The sequence below is a fragment of the Monocercomonoides exilis genome (genome assembly GCF_001643675.1).
Source record: "Monocercomonoides exilis strain PA203 chromosome Unknown scaffold14-1859848, whole genome shotgun sequence".
NCBI lineage: Eukaryota > Preaxostyla > Oxymonadida > Polymastigidae > Monocercomonoides > Monocercomonoides exilis.
Genome location: NW_027150559.1, coordinates 1,040,001 through 1,066,944, shown reverse-complemented (window position 1 = coordinate 1,066,944; position 26,944 = coordinate 1,040,001). Strand labels below are relative to the sequence as shown.

Genomic DNA, 26,944 nt, shown 5'->3' with positions numbered 1-26,944 from the left:
TATATGAATATTTCGAAATTAACTATGTTTTTGTTGTTTTCTTATTTTGATTCTGGTTTTTTGAAACTTTCAAATTTCGCAATTGTGACTTTGTTGTTAACTTTTAATGTTGAAATTGAACCAAATTTGTTTATGTTTTGAACAACAAACATTTTTATATCATTTTTTTGTTGATTTTCAATATTTATAAACAATTATACTTTTTTGTGTTTTCTTAACTGTTATGTGTTTAATAATCAATCATTATTTGATATTTTTTCATTTCGAATAAAAAATAAAAAGAAGTTATGATTCTAAAGCTTCTTTTTTTGTATTTTTTCTTTTTCTGAAAATTTTAATGAAATGAAAAAAACAAATGAAACTTGTTCTTAATATTGAAAAATGAAATGAAATTTACTTATATCATTTTTATAATTCACCAATAATCATTATCAAACAAAAACAATTAGAATTTCCAGGTTTTTCCGTGAAATGTCAATTATTAAAAGAAACTTACTAAATAAAAAACTATTTTAAATGAAAAATCATTATATTCAATTAAAATGATATAAAATGAGATGTTAATTATTAATTTTTATTACAAATTTTTTCATAAATATTTTGATCATGACGCCCAGAATGGAAATGATCGGATGAGACTGAGTCACATCCAATTTGACTGACTCTTAATGGCATTAGATCGATCTTATTGGATGTTGACCGATCTAATGCCACTTGACGCAGTCAATTCAATCAAGTTCTAGTGGGGGACTAAACCCGGGCCGGGGAGGAAACCCGGGCCATTGATATTAAAATGGGAATTTTTTTATTTTTCCTTTTTTAGTGTTTGTATTTCATTTCATGAACTGAAACAAAGAAAAACAGTACAGTCCAAACCGGATATAATCACATCGGTTTTTGCACAACTTTTTGTGACTATATCCGATTGTGATTATACACGATGATGCTTTCCACAGAAAAAAATAAAAATTAGTTATCAAACGAATTAATTTAGAGTCGATTTTTTTATTTTTGGAAATTCTATCCAAATACACTTTTTTCATTTGCGAAATCAATTTTTTTCATAAATACACATTATTTAAACTTATTTGAGCATGTTTTTGAAAAAGCGAAAAATTGAAAATTTTGATCAAAAAATCGATTTTTCAATGAAAAATTTACCCATTATGAAACAAAATGTGATTATATATTTTCAGGCCTGTGATTATATGTGATGAAAAATGAATGAAAAATTGGACAAAAATGTTCTTGCACTCAAAAATGTGATAATATACGAATGTGCTTATATTCGACGTGATTATATCCGGTTTAGACTGTAAAGATAAAGATATTTAACTTATATATAAAAGCTGTGCATTCCAAAAAAGCTGCAATGATATGGAATAAAAAATAAAATGTCTTCAGAACAAATCAGATAAATCATCAGAAGAATAATAAACAGCTCCAAATGAAGATCCCATTGGTGCAGATTTGGGTTCAACTCCAGGTGATGCCCATTCTGGAGGATTATCAGGAAGATTTGAAAAAATCTTCTCCGGGTTAAATGGCCATAACCCTGTGCTTTTCCAAGAAGATTTTATAGTTTCTGGATACGAAGCGGCGGCAAGTCCATTTCTTAGGATTTCAATAAATATTTCTCTCTTTGATGATGCTGAGGTTGTTGTTCCGCTTTCTTTGGCTTTTCCGAACACCCTTTTCACACTTGCGAAGATGTATTGATCATTAGGCTGCAAAATGTGTGAAGTATGTGATGGAAGTTTTACAAGATCAATTAAATTATCCTTGCATAATTGAAGAATTTCCGTCTGAAAATGTCCCACTCCACCGTCCATAATGAGGACGGCATGCTTTTCTCTCTTTCCCACTGCAATTCTTTTATTTCTAATTTCTGTGATTACGCACTTTTTGAACAAGTCCAAAAAAATTGCTGATGTCACATGACCAGATAAAGAAGGAATGAACACTTCGTGCGAAGTTGTTCCTAGCTTGTATTCTTCTGGAAGCGTTGAAAATGGAATTAATATGGGTGTCAAATATCGACACCCGTCTGCACTTGTCATGAAGATTATTGAAGTCGAAGTTGGCAAGTGAACTTCAGGAACAACTGCAGAAGGCGTTGAGGATGAAGAAGCAACAAGTTCAGGTTGTTGTTTGGATGAAAAAGTGGAAGTTTCATCTAAGTTAAACAATAGCTGTGGAATTGGATTGACACTTTCAAACAATTTCTTCACTTCGTCAAAGAAGGGGACGATTGTATATTTCGAAGTGTGGGCTGCTCTCCCTAAAGGCAAAGCAATTGGTTTCGCAAGACTAATTTCAATATGCCTTTTCAAAAATCGCTTCACCCAATGTTTGTCAACCGTTTTGACTTCATCTCCTTCTTTTCTCTTTGTTTTTAGCAAATCATTAGCCTGAATTATAAAAAAAAATTAAACAAATAATAATTAGCGAAATACAAACCATTTGTGTAATTTCCATTTTTGAATGAAACGTTCCATGCTCTGCATCATGAATTATCACTGTTGTTAAATACTGTTCGTCCGAATTGTCAAATTGAGTTGGTCTTCCAGATTTTCCAGGTGTATTCCTTTTTTTTTCTGCGGCGAGAGCTCTTTGCACTGAAGAGCGAGAAAGTTCCTGGCTTCGGGCAATTTCTCTCGTTGGAATGTTCAGGATGTTGTGTAAGTAAATTGCCTTCAAGTGTGCATCTTCCAACTCACGAATTTCAGCAGTTGCGCAAAGTCTTGATGCAGAATTTATTGTTTTTTTCATTAGAGATCACAAAAATCAAACTATGGGTGAGGCCCGGGTTTCCTCCCTGGCCCGAGTTTCCTCCCCGACTAGAAACGGAGTCTTTTCTAAGTTGAGCTTGTGACTTCAAATTCACAGAGTTTTTAAACTGAATGAAAACCGAATATAAATGATTTGATTTTTATCAGTTTCGGTTAAAATCACATTTTTCTTTTCATGAACTTGTTTACCTGTTTTTAATTCATTATCCATCATATGAAATCACAGAATGAAATATATATGAGTGATTATTTTTGAAAAAATAACTTTTTTCGGTGTGTTGTTTTGAAAAAACGTTTATTTTCTTTGGAGAGCAATTTTTTGTTCTTCAATAAAAATTATGATAATTATTTTAAATGAAGATATTTGAGATGATATTTGTGAAAAAATATCAATTAATGGTGCAATAACTTATCTGTGTTAATTCATCAATATTGAGCAAGAATTCTCAAACCGAATTTTGTGGAAGAAAATTTTTGATTGTAAAATAATCACAATTCCATCTTGTTATTTCAATTTTTGGATCAATTTCCCAACATTTTTCAATGTTAATTTACTGAATCAATTCGAAATTGATTGTGATAGATTGAAATTAGATTAATATAAGTTCAATTTAGTTCATCCTTGTATGAAATTGATAAAGAGTATCGAAAAAAGTTTATAGATTTTCTGATTCTGTCTAATTCATAATATATCCATTTCATTGAGATTGGCATTACAGGTCCAAAAATGAAACAAGAAATTAGTGGTTTTGATAAAAAGAAAAGAAAAGAAAAGAAAAGAAAAGAAAAGAAAAGAAAAAACAAGCAAACTGCAAAAAGCATTTTTCATGAATTCAACAGTCACTCGCGTAATTTCATTTCACAATCCAAAATTCATTCGGAGGAAATAAAAAAGAAAGCATAAACAAAGTTTTGCAAAGCTCACAATTGAAAGTGTATTCCTTTCCGCATCGTTTGAATATTGACAATAGTTTTTTCTTTTGCTTTCTTTCTCTCTCAATTGCTCAACGAACAGCAAGACATAGCGATCTTCGTTTTCATTAGCTTAACAGCTCCACGTGTGTGCTCCTTGAATGGAATCATTATCTGGTACCTTATCCTTCACGCTTCGTGAATAATAACATCAATCAATAAAATTGGTCGATTTTTTTGATAAAACAAAATAGAATAAATATTGCAACTTGAAAAAGAATTTGTTCCATATTCTTTCTTGTTCGTTTATCAAATCCAAATATCCAATTTGAAGTTATCTAATCTGACTTCTCGTTTGATGTTTCTTTTTCCTCAATAATCTCCATTTTGCTCTTCCTTCATTTTCATCTTCCCCTTCGTTGTCAAAGATATCAAATGACCTTGTTTGTCTTCCAACCAATTCAATTCTCCTTCGTCAGATGTACTTGTTTCCCCTTTCAGATTCTTCTTCCAATCACGATGAACCCTCAACCAATGTCCAGCAATTGTACCACTTCGATCGACTTTCTGTCATTTCATGCTGATTCATACCTTGGACGACTGCTTTTGTCTGACTTTGTCTGACTTTTGCTTACTTTCCTTTCTTTTCTTTTCCTTTTCCCCTCAGCATCAAGACTCAAGCAACACATCAACCAAAAAGTTTTTACCATTTATCAATGAACTTCGAATTCTGAAAATCGTCGCGAGAATGATTGCCCATCCAATAATTCCGTCTGTTCAGTTCCACTCAGAAAATCCCCTTTTCCCATCGCCTCTCCATTTATCGCTTTCTGCCCATTTTTCTTTTTCATATCTTCGCAAATTCACCTCATTGTTATTTCACTTCTGCATTTGAGAAATGGCTGCAATGCTTTCCTGCCCGGCTGTCCATCCATTTTCCGAAATCCGCAAATTCTTCCTTTTGTCATGCAATTCTAGCAATAATTTGAATGTGCTCATCGGCAGTTGTTCTCCCAAACCCTGCAATCAGACTTTTGAAAAAAAATTAACCATTCCACGTTGACATGATTAATTTGTCTTTCTTTTTTTGAGGTCATCCTTTGAAGCAGCAAAAGAATCAGATTTCTCTTTCATTTCTATCATTTTTTCGATGTCTGTCTCTTTTATCATTAAGAATAAAACAAAAGCATCCTCAAATACAATCAAAACAACAGAAATGCGCAAAATAGTCAAACCTTCAAATATCTTGTCCACAAAAATAGCTGGACCTTCTTCAATATAATGGAAAAATTGTTCATCAGAAACTGTTTGGCGAATCCATCTTACAAGTTTAAAACTATTATCAACAAAAAAAATGCAAGAATTCGATTTAAAAAAATGTAAAATCTGGTGTTGTTTCCTCAAATATCATACTCAAATATTTTGCTCAATTTTAAAGATTTTTTAATAGGATTGATCACAAAGAGAAAAAAGGATTTGCTTGGTCTTTGGGCAAAACTCATCGAACAAGCTTTATCTGAGCATTTTTTGCAACTGCACATCTTTTAACAGTGATTATATTTGGTTTGTAATTTTTTTCTCAATACTTTCTTGATAAACAATTATATTTGTATTTACCAATAATCTCATTTATTGATTGGAATTTTTGAATTTCAATTGGCAGGACATACACAGCAGAATGAATGCAAATGATGATGATTACGATGATGATTACGATGATGATTACGATGATGATTACGATGATGATTATACTGACGATTCAAGTTTTGAATTTAAATATGATATGGGTTATGTGGAAAGACATATTAATGAAACATTTCTGTATGATGATGACGATAATAATTATCAAACAGTGCTTACTGAAAAGTTTAAAAGTTTGTTTGAATTTATTTTTCAAAATGTTTGATACAAAATTTTGAAACTTTATAGGGTTATTTTCTGGATTTCGTGTCTGCACTGAAGTTGAACAAAAACAGGAAATTGAAGAAATGAACTTAGCAATTGATGAAATGGAAAAATATGAGTTCAATTCCGTTTTCAAAGGAGAATTGTTAAATGAAATCAATGAAATGATTATTAAAAAGAAATTGTCAATGGGGAATGCCGTTCTGTTGTTGAAACGCATTGGATATAACAGGTCATTGAAATCTCCGCGGGCTTATAGCTTTGAAGGATCTTTTTTAAACGAAAGATTTGAAAAGATGATAATTGAAGAAAATAAGAAAACGGAAGAAAAGAACGAAAAACTTCTTGTTGATCTTTGTGAATGCTATCTTTTGCTCAATTCCTGTCAGAGAAAATTGACTGAAGAAATGAAAGAAATTTGTTTTCGTTGCGTGCTGAAAGCTGCCTTGAAGAAAGAAGAAAACGAGGAGACTCAGAAAGAAGTGGAAATGGCTTTGCTGGCTTTGAGTAATATTGACGAGTATAATGTTTGAACGTTTATTCTTTTCTTTTTGATATTGTGAAAAAAAATTTTTTTTCTGATTTTTAATTAGAAAATGGATAAAGAATTGTATTTGGCTGAGATTACAGAAATCATCCAATATCATCAGACATTTCACAATCTAACTAAGCTTGCCCATCAGTCGGCTTTTCAGTTTTTGAGAAACAGATTGATCTTCGATAGCGAATTGAAAGAAACGGTTCTGCATGATCTGCATTTTGCTAGAGAAGCAGGCAGAGCGCTGGAAGAGCTGATGAAAGAAGTTAATTGGAGGAAGAAGCAAAAAGGAAGAAGCAAAGAAGAGGCTAACAACAATTCTTTAATTTTGAGATGGGTTGAACTATTTAAATACTATATAAGTTGCAACGGATTAAATAAAGAGGAATATGTTGAAATGACTCGTTGCCTCACCAGGCTGTGGAAAGCATCAAAAGAAAACTATTACAAAGTGTATGAAAATTGCAATGAAATTTTTAAAGATATGGCATGTGATAGGATTATATACATTGATTACTTACTGAGAGGTGGCGCTTTTGATCTCATTTCCGAGGAGCTTCTGCAGCCCACATTGAAAGACAAATCAATTCATAGATGCATGGATCTATTTGAATCGCTTTCATGGAGATTGACTGAAGAAGATGATGATGAAGCTGAAGAATTGGAAAGAAAGGCTGAGAAGAGAAAAGTTCATGAAAAGATAGAAGAAGAAGGGTTTAAAGATACCATCACAAGCTATCAAGAAGTTGGTAAATCTCGTAACGGAAGTTTTAGACACTTTTTGAATTTGCACTCAGCAGATTATTTTGTGTATTTGTGAGCAAAATGAATGTTCTATTTGAGATTTTGAGTTGATTATTTTTTTGAATGTAATTCATTTGATGAGAAGCTATTTTGCTTTTTTTCTATTAATTTCTTAATTGCTTTGAAGAAACAGAGAAAAAATTCAAAACTTCTGTTTGTTTTTAATATGTTTTTGATGTTTTTTATTTCAAAATGTTGTTCATGCTCAATATTTAAATTTTTTTCAACTTTTTTATCTATTTTCATAGAATTGTCTTTGAGATAACTTTATCAATTTTTAATTTCTATTTGCATTTTCATTTTCATAGTGCATTCGCCAATTATTATTCAAATTTGGTAAATTTTTCATTTGAAATTGAAACTTTTTTCGAAATTAATCATTTTGAATGTTTTTGAATAAAATATTTTTTGAGACAAACTTGTTTGCCTGAGTGCCAGAAAGTTCTCAAAACATTATATTTCATTGAAACTCTCGAAATAGAAATGGTGACAAACTTTTATCTCACATTTTTTTATTTTTAATTTAATATGAATGAACATGAAAAAATCGACTTTGAAAGATAAAACGGGACAAAATTTTTGGTTTTATGAATTTTGTTCCATACTTCACTTTCCAAAATATTTCTCTATTTTTTAATTTTCTGTATTTTTTTGCATTGAAATGAAAATTTTGAAATGAAATAATTGCAAAAACAGTTTGGAACAAACCTTAGTTTTTTTTATTATTGCTAAAATTTCGTCCCAAATCATCATTATGAAAATAAATGGATATTTTTGAAAACATGGGTGATTATTTTTGAAATCATAACTTTTTTCCGAGTGTTGATTTTTCAAAGGTTGTTTACCATTGAGAATAGAATTTGAATTCAAAGGAAAAAAACGATTTCTGCTTCAAAAACATAATTTAAAGCTGAGAAAAAAGTAACACTTTTTGAATAAGCCTGTTCACTTTTCATCGTTCATTTTCTCACATTAATGCTAAATTACGAACCAAAATTTATGATTGAAAGAATACTATTTCAAAAATAATCACCACTTTAAATAAAAATATCAAAGCTTAAGGATTAAAAATATTGAAAAATTCCAGTCATTTTTCAATAAGTGTTTATAATCACAAACAATTATAAAAAACAGTATAAGAAAATAAAAAATTTTCCTCTTCAACAAGCCCGCTTAGCTCAGTACGGTAGAGCGTTAGACTCTTAATCTAACGGTCGAGGGTTCGACCCCCTCAGCGGGCGATTTCTTTTTCTGTTTTTCTATAAAAGATGTTTATAAATAGAAATTAAAAATTAGATAATTCCATTTGTCATTAATGTGTCTGAATAATAATTGTACTGAAATTGTATATTGATTAAATAATCAAATGAATTGCTGACTAAGATATTTGTCATTGAATTTCTTCGTTTTTGTAATTAATTTCTCATTTTGTGTTGATACATTTTTTATGAGAAAATATAAATTTCACAACTTACTTGTTTCTCTTACAACTAATCTCATTTATCAATCATGAAATATTCAAATAAGATATTTCTCTATCCATTCGTCGAAAAAAAATATAAGAAATAATAATTCGACTGATGAATACGAATGAATGAAAGTTTTTTTGAATGAATTATGGAAAAGTTAAGGATTCTTTGTAATAATATTTTCTTGGAGTTTTTTTAATCAGGGAGAGAACAAATCATTTTTGGATAACCATATTTTTTTGTTAAATTTTTCATTCTTAATTTTTTGGACAAAGGAAGAGTTACACTAAACCATATAAGCACATGCCAAAAAAAATTCAAAGAAGAAACAGAATTCCTTCTACAGATTATTTAACTATCGAAAAGGAAGAAAACACTGAATCTGTTGATAAAAGAAATCTCTTCATTAAGCAAAAACCAAATAATAAAATAAAGAATAATTATACTGTTAAAGAACAGAATATATACACCAAAAATCCGAATGAATATGCATTTAGCGATGAGGACAATGATGAAGAGGACATTATTGTTAAACGAAAAGATAGAGTTGAAAGAACGCTTGATGCAATACCAATAAAGAGATTATGTGCACAATTTTGCAGTATTGTAGCAGCTTTTGTAATAGTTTCTCTTGGAGCCATTTTTCTTTTTGGGGGCAAGGGGTATTTTCACTGGAGTTATGTTCCTGAAGAAACAAACTATTATTCAGTACTTGGACTTGAGCCGACTGCAACTTCAAAGGAAATACGTGATCAATATAAAAAGCTTGCATTAAAATTGTGTGACTTTATTTTGTTCAAACATATTTTAATACAGAATGGATTTATTGAAAATTTATATTTTATATGTTTTATTCATATTTTTATGATCCTTAAACTCAACAAAATTGTGTTTATTTTGAATGTCGCTCGTTCTATCTTATCTCTGACTTAGTCATCCCGATCGTAATCCAAACTGCAAGGATTGCTCTCAAAAGTTTATCAAGATCGCTGAAGCTTATTCAAAACTCACCGGGCAAGAAGAGACTGTTGTAAAGATTGCTCCGGATAGATGGGAAGATTACAGACGAGGAAAGGAAAGGAGGTCGTGACAACGGTGAATTTGATCTGTGAATCTGTTTCATTCTTCTTCATTTTTTGATTTGGTAAATGAAGCAAAGTCACTTCATGAAACATTTCAATTCCACTTTTCATATCTTTCATAAAATAAATTAGGGAAAAAAAAAATACATTTTATAATAACTACTTTCGTGTTGCGTCAACTTTTATCATCAACACGTAAAATCGAAAAAAAAAAAAAAAATGATAATTCAATAAATGTATAAAGAAATAAAACTGAATGTATATTAGTGAAAAGATTGCAAATAGAACTGCACAACAAAATGAAATCAAAAAAGATAATTGAAAGATAATTATATTCTTTCACAACTTACCTTTCTGCAAATAAAAAAAGTTCAATTCGCAAACTAAAAATTATTGCAAATACAAAAATAATTTTCAAATGATTATTTCTCTTAAAAGTTAATGAATTTTGGAACAAATATTCTCATAATTGTCCAATATTAACAAAATATGTTTCAAAGAAAATGTACTCATCAATCGTCAAACAAATAATATTCATTTTACACAAACACTAAACATGATTCAGAAAGATCTTCACATTTGCAACCCCAAAGATATTTTGCTTTGTACAATGATGATCCAAATTTAATTCATGAAAGAGAAAAATGTTTTATCTGTCTGCTTATCAGAAATAATGATCTCTCTAATCCTAACCATTCAAACCCAATTCTGTTCATATTCCTATCAGAATACCACAGATTGAAAAATAATCTTATTGTTCAATGAATTCAATCATATCGTTTTCGTTTATATAATTCATTCATCCTCTTTCTTGTACTTAAGCCCTTCTCCCTCCAAATTGGCTCGTCTTGTTTTTATTCTCCATAATATGCTTGTCTGAACAATTCTTTAATTTCACTGACAAGTGGATACCTTGGATTAGCAGTTGTGCACTGATCTTCAAATGCTTTATAGCTCAACTCTTCAACAACAGCAAAGAACACTTTCTCGTCAATTCCATATTCCTTTATGGAACTTGGAAGATTCAACTTCTTTGCCAACAATTTAACCTCATTTATCAGACTCTCTACACCTTCCTCTGTTGTTGATGCTGGAAGTCCAAGACGTCTTGCGAATTTAGCATATCGCTCATCGGCTTGGAATCTAGCATATTTCGGGAACAATGCAAACTTTGTTGGTTTTTGTGCATTATAGCGAATCACATAGGGAAGAAGAATTGAATTGGCTCTTCCGTGGGGAATGTGGAATTCTCCTCCAAGCTTGTGTGCCATACTGTGATTAAGACCCAAAAATGCATTTGTGAATGCCATACCAGCAATGCATGATGCGTTGTGCATTTTCTCTCTTGAAAGTTCATCTCCAACCATGTAGCTTCTCTCAAGATATTCAAGAACCATCTCTGCTCCTTGAAGCGCAAGACCATCTGTGTAATCTGAAGCCATCACAGATACATATGCTTCAATGCAATGTGTTAGAACATCCATTCCACAATCGGCCACAATAGATTTTGGTTGAGTAACTGTGAACTGTGGATCAATGATTGCAACATCAGGTGTAAGCTCATAATCTGCAAGTGGATATTTAATGTTTCCTTTCTTTCTGTCTGTGATAACAGAAAAGCTTGTGACTTCGCTACCTGTTCCACTTGTTGTTGGGATTGCAACAAATTGTGCTTTCTTTCCTAACTGTGGGAAAGCGAATGATCGCTTTCTAATATCCAAGAATCTCTGTCTGAGTCCATCGAATGATGTATCAGGGTGTTCATAAAACAGCCACATTCCTTTTGCTGCATCAATTGCAGAACCACCTCCCAATGCAATAATCACATCAGGATGAAATCTGTTCATTGCTTCAACACCACGCATGATACATTCAACATCTGGATCTGGTTCCACATCGGAATATATTTCACTATGAACGTATTGAGTCCGTTTTCTCAAATAATACAGCAATTTGTCAACATTTCCCAACTTTACCATAATTGCATCGCTCACAATAAATGCTCTTGTGATATTAGGCATCTTCTCCAAATATTGGATTGAATCACGTTCAAAGTAAATCTTTGGTGGAATCTTGAACCACTGCATATTCACTCTTCTTTTAGCAACTGTTTTTGTGTTGATGAGATTTGAAATTGAAACATTCGAAGATACGCTGTTTCCTCCATAGCTTCCGCATCCAATTGTCAATGAAGGACGAATACCATTATAAATATCTCCAATTGCTCCTTGTGATGATGGGCTATTCACAATGATACGACCGACCCTCATTTCTTCTCCATATTGTTTCGCTAATGGCATGTTTGAAGTGTGGATGACAGCGCTGTGTCCAAGACCTCCAAGTTCCAACATTTTATTTGCATATGCAAAACCTTCAGTTGTGTTTCGGCTCACGAAGTATGCAAGAACTGGACTAAGTTTTTCTTTGCTCAAAGGTTTTGATTCATCTGGTCCGCCCTCAAGTTTTGCCAATAATATTTTTGTTTTTGGTGCAACTTTGATTCCGGCTTGTTGTGCGATCCACTCTGCTGTCTTTCCAACAACATGGTTCAGCACACCTTTTCCAGGAGTTGGAAACATGTATTTGGTCAGAATAGCTGTCTCTTCTTCTGTTAACAAGTGGCAATTGTTCTCAACCATAAAAGCCTCAAACTCCTTGTGGATCTCCTCATCCACAATCACCGCTTGTTCTGAAGCACAAATCATTCCATTATCGAATGTTTTGCTCATGATCAAATCTGTGCATGCCTGTGACAAGTTTGCGGTCTTTTCAATGTAGCAAGGAACATTTCCTGGACCAACACCCAATGCTGGCTTTCCTGTCGAATATGCAGATTTAACCATTCCTGCTCCTCCTGTTGCCAAAATTGTTGCCACTCCATCGTGATTCATCAAATAGTTTGTAGCTGCAATTGATGGTTTCTTTATCCATTGGATGCAATCCGCTGGAGCTCCAGCCTTCATTGCTGCCTCCATGACAATTCTTGCTGCTTCAGCGCTACAAGCCTGAGCTGATGGATGGAATCCGAAAATAACTGGATTGCGAGTCTTCATGCAAATCAAGCACTTGAACAGAGTTGTTGAAGTTGGGTTTGTGGTTGGTGTCACTCCACAGACAACACCAATTGGTTCTGCCATAACAACGGTTCCTTCCATGTCATTCTCAGAAAGAACTCCCACGGTTTTCTGTTTCTTAATATCATGCCAAATATATTCAGTTGCAAACATGTTTTTGATAACTTTATCTTCATAAACTCCACGTCCTGTTTCTTCCACTGCCATACGGGCCAATTTCTCATGTGCATCCAATCCTGCAAGTGCCATGGCGTGCACAATTGAGTCAATTAATTCTTGACTTTCAATTTTTTGTAACTCCAACAGAGCCTTCTGTGCCTTTCTAACCATCTCGTCAATATCTGCAAATGTATCATCAACATCATTAGATGGGGTTGATGAAGAGGAAGCAACTGCAATATCTTTCTGTCCAATCATTTCTATTTTTCTAAAAATTTACGCAATCACTTGGGGATTTATTCTTTTTGATCTTTTTCCATATTGCAAATATTTAAGAAAATTCAAAAAATAAATATCAACAAAATTTATAACCGATTCAAATTATGTATATTGAATTCCTTTCGTATTTCAAAAAATTTGAATCATCTATTTCGAGTGGATTCTTTAAAAAAAAAAAGAAAAGAAAAGAAAGAATTAAAATAAGTAAAAATATTAAATCACATTAAATTCATAAAAAAATTAACGAATTCATTAAACATAAAATATTTATTATTCGTTTACCGAATAATTGTTATTATTTTTATTTTTTGTATTAAATTTTTTTTTCTTATATGTATCGAATTTTTTTTGAAAACTTCGTTTTGTTAAATATTCTCAAAAAAATAAAAATTTCATATTTCGATCAAGTTTCTGTTCACACTCACCAAATTCCTCTATCATGTAAATAAATTCTTGACAATATTATTATTTTCATTTTTGTGAAGCTTCGAACTTGGGAACAGAAATTTGATCGATATGGGAGAAAATTTTTGAAAAATCACCACAGATCAAATACTCTAATCCATTATAATTTATTGAAGAATAATATCTTTGCAAGTTCAGCCTTCAAAAGCAAATTTTCATCGAATAAACTGTATTAAAGAACATTAGAATCATATATATCGTCAATTTGAACAGCACATTTTTTATTGTATTTTATGATCAGAATGGATTCAATATTAATTGAGATTCACACATACAAGAAAAATTAGATTTTCGTAGGAAAACTATCCGTTATTCCAAAAAAAACAAAGTGAAATCTCGAAGCATGGTAATTTCAGAATGTTTCAGTTAATTTTAAATTTATATTTTTCACATTTTGTTCATTTCAGATGGTTTGATTTATATATCATTCAAAATTTGCCTTCACCATGTACAATATTAGCAGATAAATAAACTGTAATGATGGATTCAAGCATTTCACCCCAAAAATGGCATCGCAAACATGAACATATGCAAAGACAATCAACTAAAGAGTTCAAATTAATATTCTTCTTCTTCCTCCTTCTTCCCATCGTCGATTGTTTTAAGAATGAAGTTTACGCAGTTCTTTTGGTGAAAGCACGATCAAGAATTGGAAAAAGACGTTTTTTGGGAGCAGAAGGGAAGTATAGAAGGTGCTGACTTGTTTTATTTTCAGAACAAAAAAATATTTGAAGGAGAAGAAAGCTTGAGAAGAATGATCATCATAAATGTATGTATTTATATATTATTTTCAAAATGACTTTTTTAAAAATAAATTTTTTTTATGAAATTTTGATTTTTGTAAGAATGTTTAATGACAACGAATGAACATGGAAAAAGAGCATATTTGGCGCCTTTAAGAAATCTGGGGATTATAATTGGAGAGTGTTTGGTGGAATGAGAAGGAGCAAAAATTGAAGCGAATAGAAGAGGATGCCTTTGATGGTTTTGGATGACGTGTCGGATGAGTCTTGTTAAAAGCAAAAAGAGGGAAATAGAAGTTGATGAAATGACAAAAGAAGAAATTTGACAAATAATTTAGAAGAAAAATATGTTCATAAGAAATTTGAATGAAAGAGATATTTTGAATGAAAAGGAAGAAAAAATGAAAAGTGGTAATCGAAATTTGAGGAATTTTTGAAGATGAGTCAAGAGAAAGGGAAAAAAGAAAGAAAAGGAAGAAGAAGAAAAAGAAGAATATGGAAAAGAAGGATATTGTGATGGAAATGACAACATCGATGAAAATGAAGGAGGAGAAATGGAAGGATCGACCACACTCGATGCACATGCAAAGGACAGTCGCAAGTTGTTGATTGTCAACTCTTTGCATTTCAGAACATGTTTGTGCTGTGCTGAAGAAGTAGATAATGCTGTTGCATGGCAAGACATTGACTCCTCACTCCTTCCTTCACTCTGCCGTGCCATTGGCTTGTGAAGCAGCTGCACACGCTGCACATTCCCCAGCAGCACCCCAAAGCAGATTGGCCTTCTAACCTCGTTCGCTCTGCAGCTGGCGCCCCACGAGCTGCACCAGCATCATCACCATCCGGAACAGCACCCACAGCCGACTGCACCAGCATCAACACTTCGATTCGGCCCTGTCTCTGTTGACACCACCGAAAGCACTCTCACTCGGTCATCCAGCACCGGTTAATCGCCTTCACAACTACGCTGTTCTGTGACAGGAATGGAGGAGATCTGCGATTGGCGGCATCTCTAAAATCTAAATGTATCAGACACAGCGTGAAGAAGCCATTGCGCAGGTCCGCCTCCAGCACAACGCAAACGAAGGAAGACAGTTCCGCGGAAGCCTGTTCTCATCTTCTAAGATCTGAAGCGACAATGCCTGTAGTGCCTGTGGATGACACATTTTGAAGAGACTCCACATCATCGTTTGCGATGACTCAGCAAACCACACCCGATGACGAAGACGAATACGAAGAAGTCGATTCATCATTTAAACATTTCTTATCCTAAGGGACCTCCACTTCTCTTTCCTCTTCGAAGCTTCTGCCAGGTGGAGGTTCGGTAAAAATGCAGCAAACACAGATAACTCTTCCTCATCTTTTTCCAACTGTAGCCCACAAAACAACACCGAATAGATGTTCCAGAAGAATGACAGCGCGTCTCCCGTGAACTCCTCCTGCACAAACTTTTCTAACAACCACATCTCTCAAAGTCTTTCCTAAGCATATTCACCAAGTTGTTCATCGCATTTCGCGGATCCTGACTCTTCTTCTGCATCACTTGCTTCCACTCCATTCACACGCACGCAAAGTACTCATACTCCTGACTTGGAAGCTCAACTCTTGCAATTCTCTGCCGCAATCTTATCTCCGTGTATTCCTCATGATCGTTTACAGCGCCAACATTAGCGAAGGTTTGCCACCATCTTATGCGGAGTCAGAAGCCGCTGCACTGGAACTTCTAACAATGCACTTATTTTCTTTTGCTCCTGCTTCTTATAAATACAAGTTCCATCTGCTGTTTCACAATAACCTTCTTGAACAGAGCCTTCTGTACACTTATCGTCTGCTCCTGTGCTTATAACAGCGAAGTCAACATCTTCGTTTCCTCCTTCATTTTACTAATCTTCTGCAGTACAATTGCATCTACTCTTCCACCACCGTAAACACTTTTTCCCTCGCCGATGTTTGCTCCTCCCACAACATTCACTTTGTTCCCAACTATCACAACAATCTCATTTCTATTGATGTCCTACCCAAACATAAAAGCACTGCCGTTACAGATGTTCGCTGCAAACTTCTTCTACACCTTTTCACACAGATCAAACAGCAGAATTACTGAAAACAAAGACGGAACCTCCCCGCAAAATACAAAAGCCAGTTTTGATGGCATGGAAGGAGGAAGCAACAAGTTCGCCAGCAAAATCTCGCTTTCACCACTCACCTGCCTCCCTGCTAAATTCAGTACTTATTAACCTTCTCAGTCCATGCATCCATTAACTCCACCTTCTCCTTCATCGTTGACAGCTACTCATACAGCTCCTTCACCACTGCGTTGCACATCTAACTAAGCCACAAAATCTTCATCTTTTTCATCCGGACTATTTCATCACACTCAAGCAGATGCTTGACCAGCCAGCTCATCTGCTTCGATATCCCCTCGTGACATCGGAACTTTTGCATCGATGTGAAAAATTCTTAATACATTTTCTCCTTCCTCCGGCTCTGCAAGCGCAATTGCTGCAGACTTCAAAACTTCACAATCCATTCCCGGCCCCTCCACCTCCAGCACCTTCACCTCCTCCTCTCCTCCACTTCATTCACTACAACCCTTCGCCCCATCACTTCATCATCCAGCTTCGCCATTGCAAGCGACAGAAGCAGTGTAACAGGCGTAACAAAAAGCATCGTAGAAAGCGCGCAATATAACCCCTCTGCGTCTGCAGCACTCTCAGTAACAGCTTCTTGTGTTTGCATTCACTTCAGCTGCCTCAAGCACCACAATCCTCCACTGTCTCTCGATGCTGTTCATAACTGCTTCCGATGTGAATGATACCAATATCGCAGATGCCTCCGAAGGGTCAACCGCAGGAGCAGATGATTATCCTGATAAATGCACAAACACATCAACCACCTTGATCTCTCCGCTTCTTCGCCTTCATTATGAAAAAGCTGATCTATAAGCTGCATGTATTGAAGAAGATTTGAAAAGATAAAAAAAAACCGAAGAAGTTAACAGCTATATGAATAATGAGAGATTGAAAAACAAATGATACATTCTCACTTCCTTTTCTGTATTTATCTCAAAGATAAATAATAATTTATGTATCATTTATTTATTCTTTTTTATTTTTGCTTAAATGAACAACGATCTTCAATTGTTTTTCTATCAATATGCAAATTAGTTATTTCCAAATTATTATTGTGTATTTTAGGATTCATTGAAAGTGAAAAAGTCGAAAAATTTTGAAATCAAGCTTTAAAAAATCTCCGAATGAAGAGCTATTAAAAAAGTAATTCATTTGTGAAATGAGATTTAATTTATAATTATTGTTATAACTCCAATAAAATATAAGTGAAACTCATTTTAATGAAAAATAAAATAAAGGAATATTCAAGTTGAATACGTTGCTATTAAATAACAGGAAAAAATGCAAATAAATTTCAATTATTGAAGCACTTAGGTAATGTTAATGATGACAATTGTAATTTGAAAGATGTCAAATTCTTATGTTCGAGATAAAAGAGTGAATAATTAATAAGAGAAATAATTACGGTTGATATTAAACAATTTTTGATTTTTTGAGGGATAGATCAGGCTAAAATAAAGTGATTTTTCAAAAATTTTCACCCATATAGTTAGTGTTAATAATGGTGGACACTTTCAATAACTGTGGACAGTCGAATTTTCTCAACAACCATTGATAGTTGCATTTAGACAATTAACCCAATTATTCCCTCAATAAATATGAACTTATAAGATACCATCGGTGCTTAACCCGCACCCTGGTGCCAAACCCGCACACTGCAAATTTCTTGAAAATCTTAAAGTCATTTTTTTCCTTTCAAAGAAGTTCATTGATGATGAAATTGCTTGAACCAGGTTTCAAAAAATATTATATTCTATTTTTTTAATCAAAAACTTTCAAAAAGATGAATTTTTTATAATTTTGCTCCGAAAAGAGCATTATCGATTTTTACTGAAAAAGAACAAAAGAAGAGTTAAAAAAATATGTGCATGCTTATTTGTTAATGTATTTTCAAATATCTTTATTTGTTTTTTGGATTTGAAGTATTCTGCAAAAAGTTTCACATTTTCTTTGTTAGATCGTGCCCATTAGTATGTGAAAAACAAATAGAAAGTTCTGCAGCTTCATCGAAAGGGGTTTGTTGAAGTTATTTCTTATGTTTTTTAATCAAAAATCGCTCTTCTTATTAATATGCATTGAAAATTTCATAGTTTCATATGTTTATTAGTGAGCTATTTTTGATTTTATTAAATATGAAATATTTAGTGTCAATAGGATTATATCACTGTGATAATAATTTTATTTGATTAATGCTTGTTGTTTCATGGTAATGTGTTATTTATTTTTTATTTCATTTGTTATAATATGTTTCTTTTGTGTCACATTTGGAAATGCATTATTCAGCTGATGTATAAACAGTTTGCTGTTAATGGCATTTAAATCTTTATAACATTCAAACGATCGATCGTTGATAATATTTAGAGAGCAAATATTTGCATGTTGATTTTGAAAACTTTGATTTTTTATATAAGAATGAACATGTTTTTTTCCTTTTATATGTTTCTGTGTGATAGCAAATGTTTGTAAATGATTTAAAAATTGCAGCTTTCTTGATTATTTACATTTTCATCGAAAGTTTATGTTCTTATTTTGAACATTATGCTTGCATTTTTAAACTCTTTTCAATTTTGTTTTTGATTCAAATTTCACTATTTTAACAAAAATCGAACTTTAGTTGCTCATTGGTAATAAATAGACTAATAATATAATTATTGTGCCAAATATCAAAGTGTATTGATCATGAAAAAATCATGAAAAAACAGTTAAAATAGAATTTTGACGTTGATAGTTTCAATGAAGCGTTAAATGGATATTGTATAATTTTTTTCAATTTCAATATGGGTGATTATTTTTGATGTCATATTTTTCAATTCAAAATTTTAGGTTCGAAAAAACTCGCTTGAATATTAACAAATGAACATAGAAAAGAGAATATGCATTCTCATAAGTCCATCGTTTTCAATTAAGTCTAAACATTTGTTTTTGAAACAGTTCTGATGTATTAAGCACTTAAATAAAAAATCTTTACCCAGTGACAAGTAATCTTTGAAAAAAACAGCACACCTAAAAAAGTTATGATTTCAAAAAGAATCACCCATATATTCCTTTGCCGAGTGAATAGTTTAAAAAACTTTTTGAATTGTTTTTTGCTGTTTTAATGATGAAAACAAATTAATATATTATTGAAAACACATCAATTTCAAGTGAGAGTTAGAAAATATCCATTAAGTGTATTTCGGAAAAAAACTTTTTGCAAAGTCCAAAAATAAATAAATAACAACATTTTTATTGTTATGAATGAAAATAATTCCAAACAACAGCTTAATTAATAAAAATTTCAAATTTTAAAAATAGAATTTTTCTAACTGAATTGAAAATATTGACACTTGAAAACGATCCTTGTAAATTTTTAATTCATAAAACATTAATATGTTTGATGAGAATCAGCAAATAATAGATTCATCAACAAAAATTGACAAATTTATATTGAGCAATTATTTTGTGAAAAAAAAAAACAGTTGAAAATAATAAATAAAATATTGAAGAAAAAATATATTATAAACGAAATCAAAAAATAATCAAAGCTCTATATAAACAATGTAACGAAAAAAGACAACAAAACAAATTATAAATAAAACTTGACATATTTTAACAAAACTATGAAATTTTCAATGCATATTAATAAGAAGAGCGATTTTTGATTAAAAAACATAAGAAATAACTTCAACAAACCCCTTTCGATGAAGCTGCAGAACTTTCTATTTGTTTTTCACATACTAATGGGCACGATCTAACAAAGAAAATGTGAAACTTTTTGCAGAATACTTCAAATCCAAAAAACAAATAAAGATATTTGAAAATACATTAACAAATAAGCATGCACATATTTTTTTAACTCTTCTTTTGTTCTTTTTCAGTAAAAATCGATAATGCTCTTTTCGGAGCAAAATTATAAAAAATTCATCTTTTTGAAAGTTTTTGATTAAAAAAATAGAATATAATATTTTTTGAAACCTGGTTCAAGCAATTTCATCATCAATGAACTTCTTTGAAAGGAAAAAAATGACTTTAAGATTTTCAAGAAATTTGCAGTGTGCGGGTTTGGCACCAGGGTGCGGGTTAAGCACCGATGGTATGCAGAAATAAACAACTTGCTCTTCAGAATCAAGAAAATAGCATTTTCTTTTTTCGGAGAAACTCGGAGAATTTTATTTCTTCGAAAAGAAAAAATAATTTTTATGAAATTTCGTTGTATTGGTCTGGTGATAAAAATCATTCACATGAGTTTGTATTCAATAAGGAAATAATTGGGCTAGTTGTCAAAATGCAACTATCAATGGTTGTTGAGAAAATTCGACTGTCCACAGTTATTGAAAGTGTCCACAATTATTAACACTAACAATATATAAAATTTCTAATTTATTTGAAAATGAAACAAAATAAAGTTTTCCAAAAAAAAAAAAAAAAATTAAGCCATATTTTTATGAATATTTTTCAAGAAATAATTATTCCATGCCTTGTCATATCTTCAAGACATGTACCAAAAATAATTCATTTAAGGAATTAACACAATGAGAAAAACACCCGTTTCAAAGTTTCAAACCCGGATTTTTTATTTAGCAACTGCATCTTCTATTTCTTTCAATTTTTATTCAAATAATATGCTTGTTTAATGCTGAAAGCATAATTAATGAACGTTTCGAAAAAAGAAGAATTGAGCAAAGCATCCAAAGACAACTTTCATATTTTTTCTACGAATCAAAAATTATCATATGAAATGACGTTCCTCAAATTACCACATCAATTGAAGCTATATCTTTAAAATATGAACATTGTTATGAACTTGACCAAAGCAATTCAATGCTCAATACTCAGTCTTTTCCAACCATTGTTTTTTCTGAAATAAATGTGTGATTATTTTAGAAATCATAAATTTTTTCGGGGTCTGAGTTTCTTAAGTGTATTTATCATTAGCGAAAAAATATTCATTCAAATATTGAATTGTGCTTTATTGTTTGAAAATCAGATGTTTAATATGAAAGAAAAATAGTGGTGTCTTTTTTTTCCGTTGTTATTATTCGCTGTTCATTTACAACGAATAAATAAGAATTTCTTCGACCCGACAATTTTCACTGAAAAAATATGATTTCAAAAATAATTACCCAAATGCATAAATAATGAAGGATAAATAAAACTATGATTTAAGATATTTCAATACAAGATTAACAACAAATTTATAGTCAAATATATATAAAGTTTGTAAAACAGCGGAATAGATTTAATAAAAAAGTGAGTATTTATCAAATGAGTTACTGTTATTATTGTTTCATTTTCATTATGTTTAATTTTGAATTTTTTGCTTCTGGACGGACAAGTTTCTTTAATGTTTTTTTTTTTGCTCATCAATCCGCATTTCTTTTGATGAAGCTTCATTGTCTTCATAAATGAAGTCATCGTCGATTTTTTTCTTAATTATCCTCGGGATTCTTTTTGACAAAGATTTGTCTCTTGAAGGATGATCGCAATCTTCGTCTGAGATATTATATTCAACAGTTTGCGTGCTTCCATCAATGCAATGTTTTTCATCGATTATCATATCTATTTTATCCTTTCTTGATAAGTTCACTTAGCGTTTTGTGGAAAATGAACCAAATAATTCATTGTTAACTTCATCAATAGAAATTCCTGAAGGCAATTTTGAAGGAGACCCACTTATTTTAGAGAGAACTTGCGAAGCAGCCAGTGTCCTGATTCCTGTTTTCAGAAAAGCAGTTTTAATTACTGAAGGAGTGGTTGCTGCAGTGATTGCATCAGGAAAAACCTCAGTAAGAGCCTTTCTATATGATGATGAATCACCCGAAGGAAAATTCGAATTATGAAATAAATATCTTTTCAATCTGGCAAAAATAACATCATCGCATAGCTGGAGGAGATGAGTCATGTGAGGCGGAAACGTTTTCATAAAGATTCCGTTTTTTTCAGCTTCACGAATGACATCTGAGCATGAATGGGTCGAATGGTTATCAAGAAGATAAAGAGCCTTTTTCGAAGATGTCGATTGGATTTTTTGATGACTGAGAGGAATCCAATTTTGAAGCATGATGATTTTTAAAATTTCAGTGGCAATCCATCTTGAAATGGCAGGAACAAATTTTTTATAGTAATATTTCAAATAAGAAAACTCTTCGGGCCTTTTTTTCTTTGGATAAAGAAAAAAATGAGGAAGCCAGGAACCATCAGAACATACGCAAACGCAAAGAGTTGAGTTGGCAGTTTTTCGAGGTTTTGGAGGAGAAGGAGGGATCTGATCTTTCAAACAGATCACTAATTTTGACGAACTTTCTCCGATTATCACAGAAGATTCGTCAAAATTAATAATATTGGTAACTTCGATATTGTTATTTTCGACAATCTCTTTCACATCTTCAAATTAATTCGTCACACTTTCAGGGCTCTGTGATTGAATCTTTGCAATTTCCAGTGGTCTCTCCAGGGCTGCTTTTAATTTGGAACTTCTTTGAACCAAATAATAAAAGAATTTCGGTTGGAGTTTCTCGTTTTCTTCTTCATTTGTTGATTCTGCGTCCAACATTTTAATTGCCTATTTAAATAAAGATAAAAAATAATCACTTAAAAAAATTGAAAACAATTTCCTATATGTGCTTCATTCGAACAACAACTGCTCCTGATAATAAAGACAAGACCTGATTTTCGATTTTTTCCAGTTTCTCAGAATTGATGAGAGACGGTCTTCCTTCTTTTCCCACATCTCTGTTTTTCTTTTCTGCTGTTTTGCCTCTGTACCAAGCCTGCCTTGTAATAACTTTCGCTTTGACCGCCACGCTCACTGTCAATGGATATGTTTTCTTGATTTCAAAAATTTTCCTCGACCTGGAATGGATTGCACGGTATTCTCTTGTGGCAGAAATCCAAAGAAGTTCTTCTGAAGAAATGGATTTCTTTTCTTTTTCACAAAATGGAATGATCAAAATGAGCAAAATGGATGATTGCTGTTTGAAAGGCTATTTAAATAAACAAACAAAAGGCAGTTAAAAATACGGTGTGATTATTTCCTTTTTCTTCAAATTAGCTTTATTTCATCTTTAATTTTCTTCAACAAATAAGGAATAATGAATAATCATTCTTTCAAAAGAACAACAGTCAAAGAGAAGAAATACATCGAAAAAATTTGAAAAATATTAACTTTCCAACTTCAAATTAAACATGTGTGACTTTGTGACTATTGACAGACAAAATTGGTATCCTGACGGACCGAGAGATTATTTTCACGTCAGAACCTCGATTATAAGAACAAATAATTGCATTTGCAAATATTGTTAAAGATAAATTCAAATATGTTAAGAATGAAAATACATTTCTCAAAAAGGATATTGACAAAAAATCATATTTGCTATATGTTGATCATCGGACTGTCAATGAAGTCAGTGAAGTCAGTGACTGTCAATGGAGTCAGTATTCTTCAGAGAAGAAATTTTTTATTAATTTATGAAACAAAGAAAAGTTAGAAGAATAAAATAAAATGAATGTTTTTATATAATTTGATATACATAATGAAAATAACAAAAATCAGAGAAAATTATTTTTTTCAAATATCAATACTGTCGTGGATTTTTAATTACTGACGGACGTGACAAAAATTTATCAATCTGTAACACATGTTTACTTCAAATGTTTCATCAGTCAATATTCAGTTTGAACAAGCTGATGTTTTAATGAAAGAAAAAAGTTCTTTTTTTTTAAAAGGACAGGTTTTTTGTTTATAACTTTGTACTGGATATTTTACTCATAGTAATTCAAAATTGAAATTTTAAAATAGAATGCCGAAAATTGTATTTCAATTTCGAAATTCATTTTTCATTGAGAATTTTGATTCATCTTGAGGATGAATTTCAGAATGTTTCAAGCTATCATAACACAAAACGTATACTATAAATCAAAAAAAGAAGTCTATTTTTTTATTGAAATAATTGATATATTTTTCGAAAAAATTTTTATCCAATTTTGAAATTATCATTCAAATAAAAAATTAAATGTTTTTTTATTAATTTTTTTGAATTACCGAATAATTAAATGTAATTCTTAATAACGTTTTTAAATAACAAAAGGCAAGATTTTTTCCCACAAAAGTTTCCTTGTTTCTTTGGTGAAAATAAGAAAAACATGAATTATGATACAAAAATGTTTTAATTCCTTTTTGAATATACATTAAATAAATAAATTTTTTAACAAAAATATGAAATTTTTTAAATGAAGATACATCTTTTTTTAAATATTGAGAATTAAGAATTCTCATGAAATATCAATAAAGAAAATTTGAACCACAAAACAAGTTATTCATATCACAAATGGGGCAAAATATTTCTCTTCAGGCATTTCCACTGAATGATAATGTTCTTTTCATTGACTTTTTGAGATAAAAAAACACAGTAAATATGTGTTCACATTTTGACATTCATTGAATATCACAACATTTCATATTATTATTACAACTGAGCCTGTTTACGGATATGAAAATCAAATTAATCTTGAAATCTGAGAAAGGGAAATAAAGTTATGAGCGAAACAATTTTTCAATGCCTTGTGCAAAAAAAGCTTGAATATGCGTATTTTGCACCAAATCAAAAAAACTTCCATTTCAAATGAGAAATTTTATTTATCAAATTAGAATAATTTTTGATGTAATATCTAAACCTCCTCGTCACCCCGCCAATGACGAGCATTTTTTTGAGAAGAGACAGACAAATCTGAATTTTATATGTCACTTTTTTTGAACGAGAATTATCATTTATTTTGAAGAATTATTCATTTTTTTGTATTTTGAAATATTATCAGTTTCATAACAATATTTCTGTTATTTGCTGACAAATTAATAATCAAAAATTAACTTCAAAAAAATTTTCATTATGGAAAAGTTGATGAATTTTTCAGATACGGACTTTTTTGATCGTCACTTTTTTTGATCATTTGTCATTTTTTGATAATTTTGGCACTTCCCATCACTGACGTCATTTTTAAGTGACTTGTCATTTTGGAAACCAACTGTTCTTAAATTATGTTGCAAAACCAAATTGATGAAAATGAATGCTTGACAGAATTAATTCGGTCAATCAAAGATCCAGACACAGTTTTCCTTATTAAACATTTTTTTGGATGGTTTTGATCTTTTGACCTCTTTTGAAATATCTTTTTGTTAGGATTTAATATTCAGAAACACCATGATTGATTTAAATAAAGCAAAGTGCGAATTTATAAAACTCAAAAGAGTGAATGAATTTGAATTTTCACAATGTTTGATTTAAATTTCATATTGTTTATTAACGTTTTTTATAAATGCCAAATTTTCCATAAGATTATCAGCATCCAACAGATAAGAATATGTATATGACGAAACTGAAATTTGAACAGGTCAATGGAAAACTTTTCATTTCATTCTCTCCAAAATCAGTGTCCATCTCTTCGGCAAAAGGAGTACATCGGCTTTTCCTTTGTCCTAATTCAAAAAATGGACAAAACTGTGCCGCAACTGGAAGAAAAAATTCGAAACTCATATATGGCCATATTTGTCCTATTTATCAATCTTCTTCAATTCTTGATTTTTTCTCTTATTCAAACCATTCAGTCAATTCAGAAACAAGAGTGATTGCATCAATTTCTCGATCTGCAAACAACGCAAAATTAGAGTTACTCAACGATTTCCTCAAGGTTATCAAGCAGTGCAACATTTCATTTCTTTCAGCTGCCTCGAAGGAATTAAATAATTTCATCACTTCTCTCATTCATGCTTCACAATCAAACCCTGAATTGAAAAGAGAAGATATTTTTCCAGTTCTAAGTGAAAAGAAAATCGCTATAATGCTTAAAAAGCAAGAAATCTCACAAATGAGAAGGCTGTATGAATCGGTCGCAAATCAACCTGTATATGTTATTATGGACGGTGCAATTATTGGAGGGAAAAAATACATGGCAATCGGAATTGTTCCATTATTACCAAAATCAATTCCATTATTTTGGAAATTATTCAATGGATGTCAAACACAAGATGATTTCTACAATTTGTGCAGTTCAATAATTGTTGATCTTCATTCCGTAGGAGCAGTGGTTAGAGGCTTTTGTGTAGATGGACTTAAATCACAAATGATAGCATTGAACAAACTCTCAATTCATGATCACAAAAATCCATTGGTTAAATCTATCATGGAAAAGAAACCAAAGCCAATTGTCATATATTGTCTCAATCATCTAGTCAATCTTGTTATTGTTCATTCATTTTCAGAAAATTCAACACTATCGAAAGTTAAAAACATTCTGTTACATTTTTGTCAAGAAGCCCATTTATCTTCCAACCAAAAAAAACTTCATAAAAGATGCCCAACATTTGTAAGCACACGGTGGCTTGCTTTGTATCAAATATGTTCATTTATTCGAATACACGCAAACACGATCAAAGAGTTAGGCCTGTTGTGTAATGAAGAACTAATATCAATTGCTTTAACGGAAATTCTCTTATTTCCGCTTCAAATCCTTCATTTATCGTTTGAAAAAAATGAATCAAAACTGAGTGATGTTTTTCCTTCCTTGATTTCTGCATTCACAGTTTATTATTCTTTCTTTTCAACAAATATATTTCAT

The 26,944-nt window shown here is 31.5% G+C and overlaps 5 protein-coding genes across 5 annotated transcripts; 2 read left to right on the top strand and 3 right to left on the bottom strand.

Annotated features, from left to right (window-relative positions):
• Positions 1-1,400: 1,400 nt before the first annotated feature.
• Positions 1,401-2,772, bottom strand: MONOS_14513 (putative DDE superfamily endonuclease; the record flags this gene model as incomplete). The annotated part of the gene is made up of 2 exons (XM_067867321.1): positions 1,401-2,411; positions 2,461-2,772. 2 exons carry the CDS (start codon positions 2,770-2,772, stop codon positions 1,401-1,403), a joined length of 1,323 nt encoding a protein of 440 aa, XP_067730410.1.
• A 2,610-nt stretch (positions 2,773-5,382) lies between these two features.
• Positions 5,383-7,445, top strand: MONOS_14514 (uncharacterized protein; the record flags this gene model as incomplete). The annotated part of the gene is made up of 3 exons (XM_067867322.1): positions 5,383-5,578; positions 5,634-6,136; positions 6,203-7,445. The coding sequence occupies 3 exons, from the start codon at positions 5,383-5,385 to the stop codon at positions 6,965-6,967; spliced, it is 1,464 nt and encodes a 487-aa protein (XP_067730409.1). The 3' UTR covers positions 6,968-7,445.
• A 1,209-nt stretch (positions 7,446-8,654) lies between these two features.
• MONOS_14515 (putative chaperone DnaJ domain protein) lies at positions 8,655-9,661 on the top strand. Its single transcript, XM_067867323.1, has 2 exons — positions 8,655-9,199; positions 9,354-9,661. Exons 1-2 carry the CDS (start codon positions 8,724-8,726, stop codon positions 9,508-9,510), a joined length of 633 nt encoding a protein of 210 aa, XP_067730408.1. The 5' UTR covers positions 8,655-8,723; the 3' UTR covers positions 9,511-9,661.
• MONOS_14516 (bifunctional acetaldehyde-CoA/alcohol dehydrogenase (adhE)) lies at positions 9,651-13,028 on the bottom strand. Its single transcript, XM_067867324.1, has one exon. It carries the CDS (start codon positions 12,991-12,993, stop codon positions 10,357-10,359), a length of 2,637 nt encoding a protein of 878 aa, XP_067730407.1. The 5' UTR covers positions 12,994-13,028; the 3' UTR covers positions 9,651-10,356.
• Positions 13,029-14,849: 1,821 nt separating this feature from the next.
• Positions 14,850-15,098, bottom strand: MONOS_14517 (uncharacterized protein; the record flags this gene model as incomplete). The annotated part of the gene is made up of 1 exon (XM_067867325.1): positions 14,850-15,098. One exon carries the CDS (start codon positions 15,096-15,098, stop codon positions 14,850-14,852), a length of 249 nt encoding a protein of 82 aa, XP_067730406.1.
• Between the last annotated feature and the right edge of the window lie 11,846 nt (positions 15,099-26,944).

Bases quoted from the DNA above. Each gene is read 5' to 3' on its own strand.
- MONOS_14515 (XM_067867323.1), top strand. From the start codon at position 8,724: ATGCCAAAAAAAATTCAAAGAAGAAACAGAATTCCTTCTACAGATTAT. The intron at 9,200-9,353 runs GTGTGACTTTAT...TCTCTGACTTAG, and splicing joins AAAAAGCTTGCATTAAAATT to TCATCCCGATCGTAATCCAA.
- MONOS_14516 (XM_067867324.1), bottom strand. From the start codon at position 12,993: ATGATTGGACAGAAAGATATTGCAGTTGCTTCCTCTTCATCAACCCCA.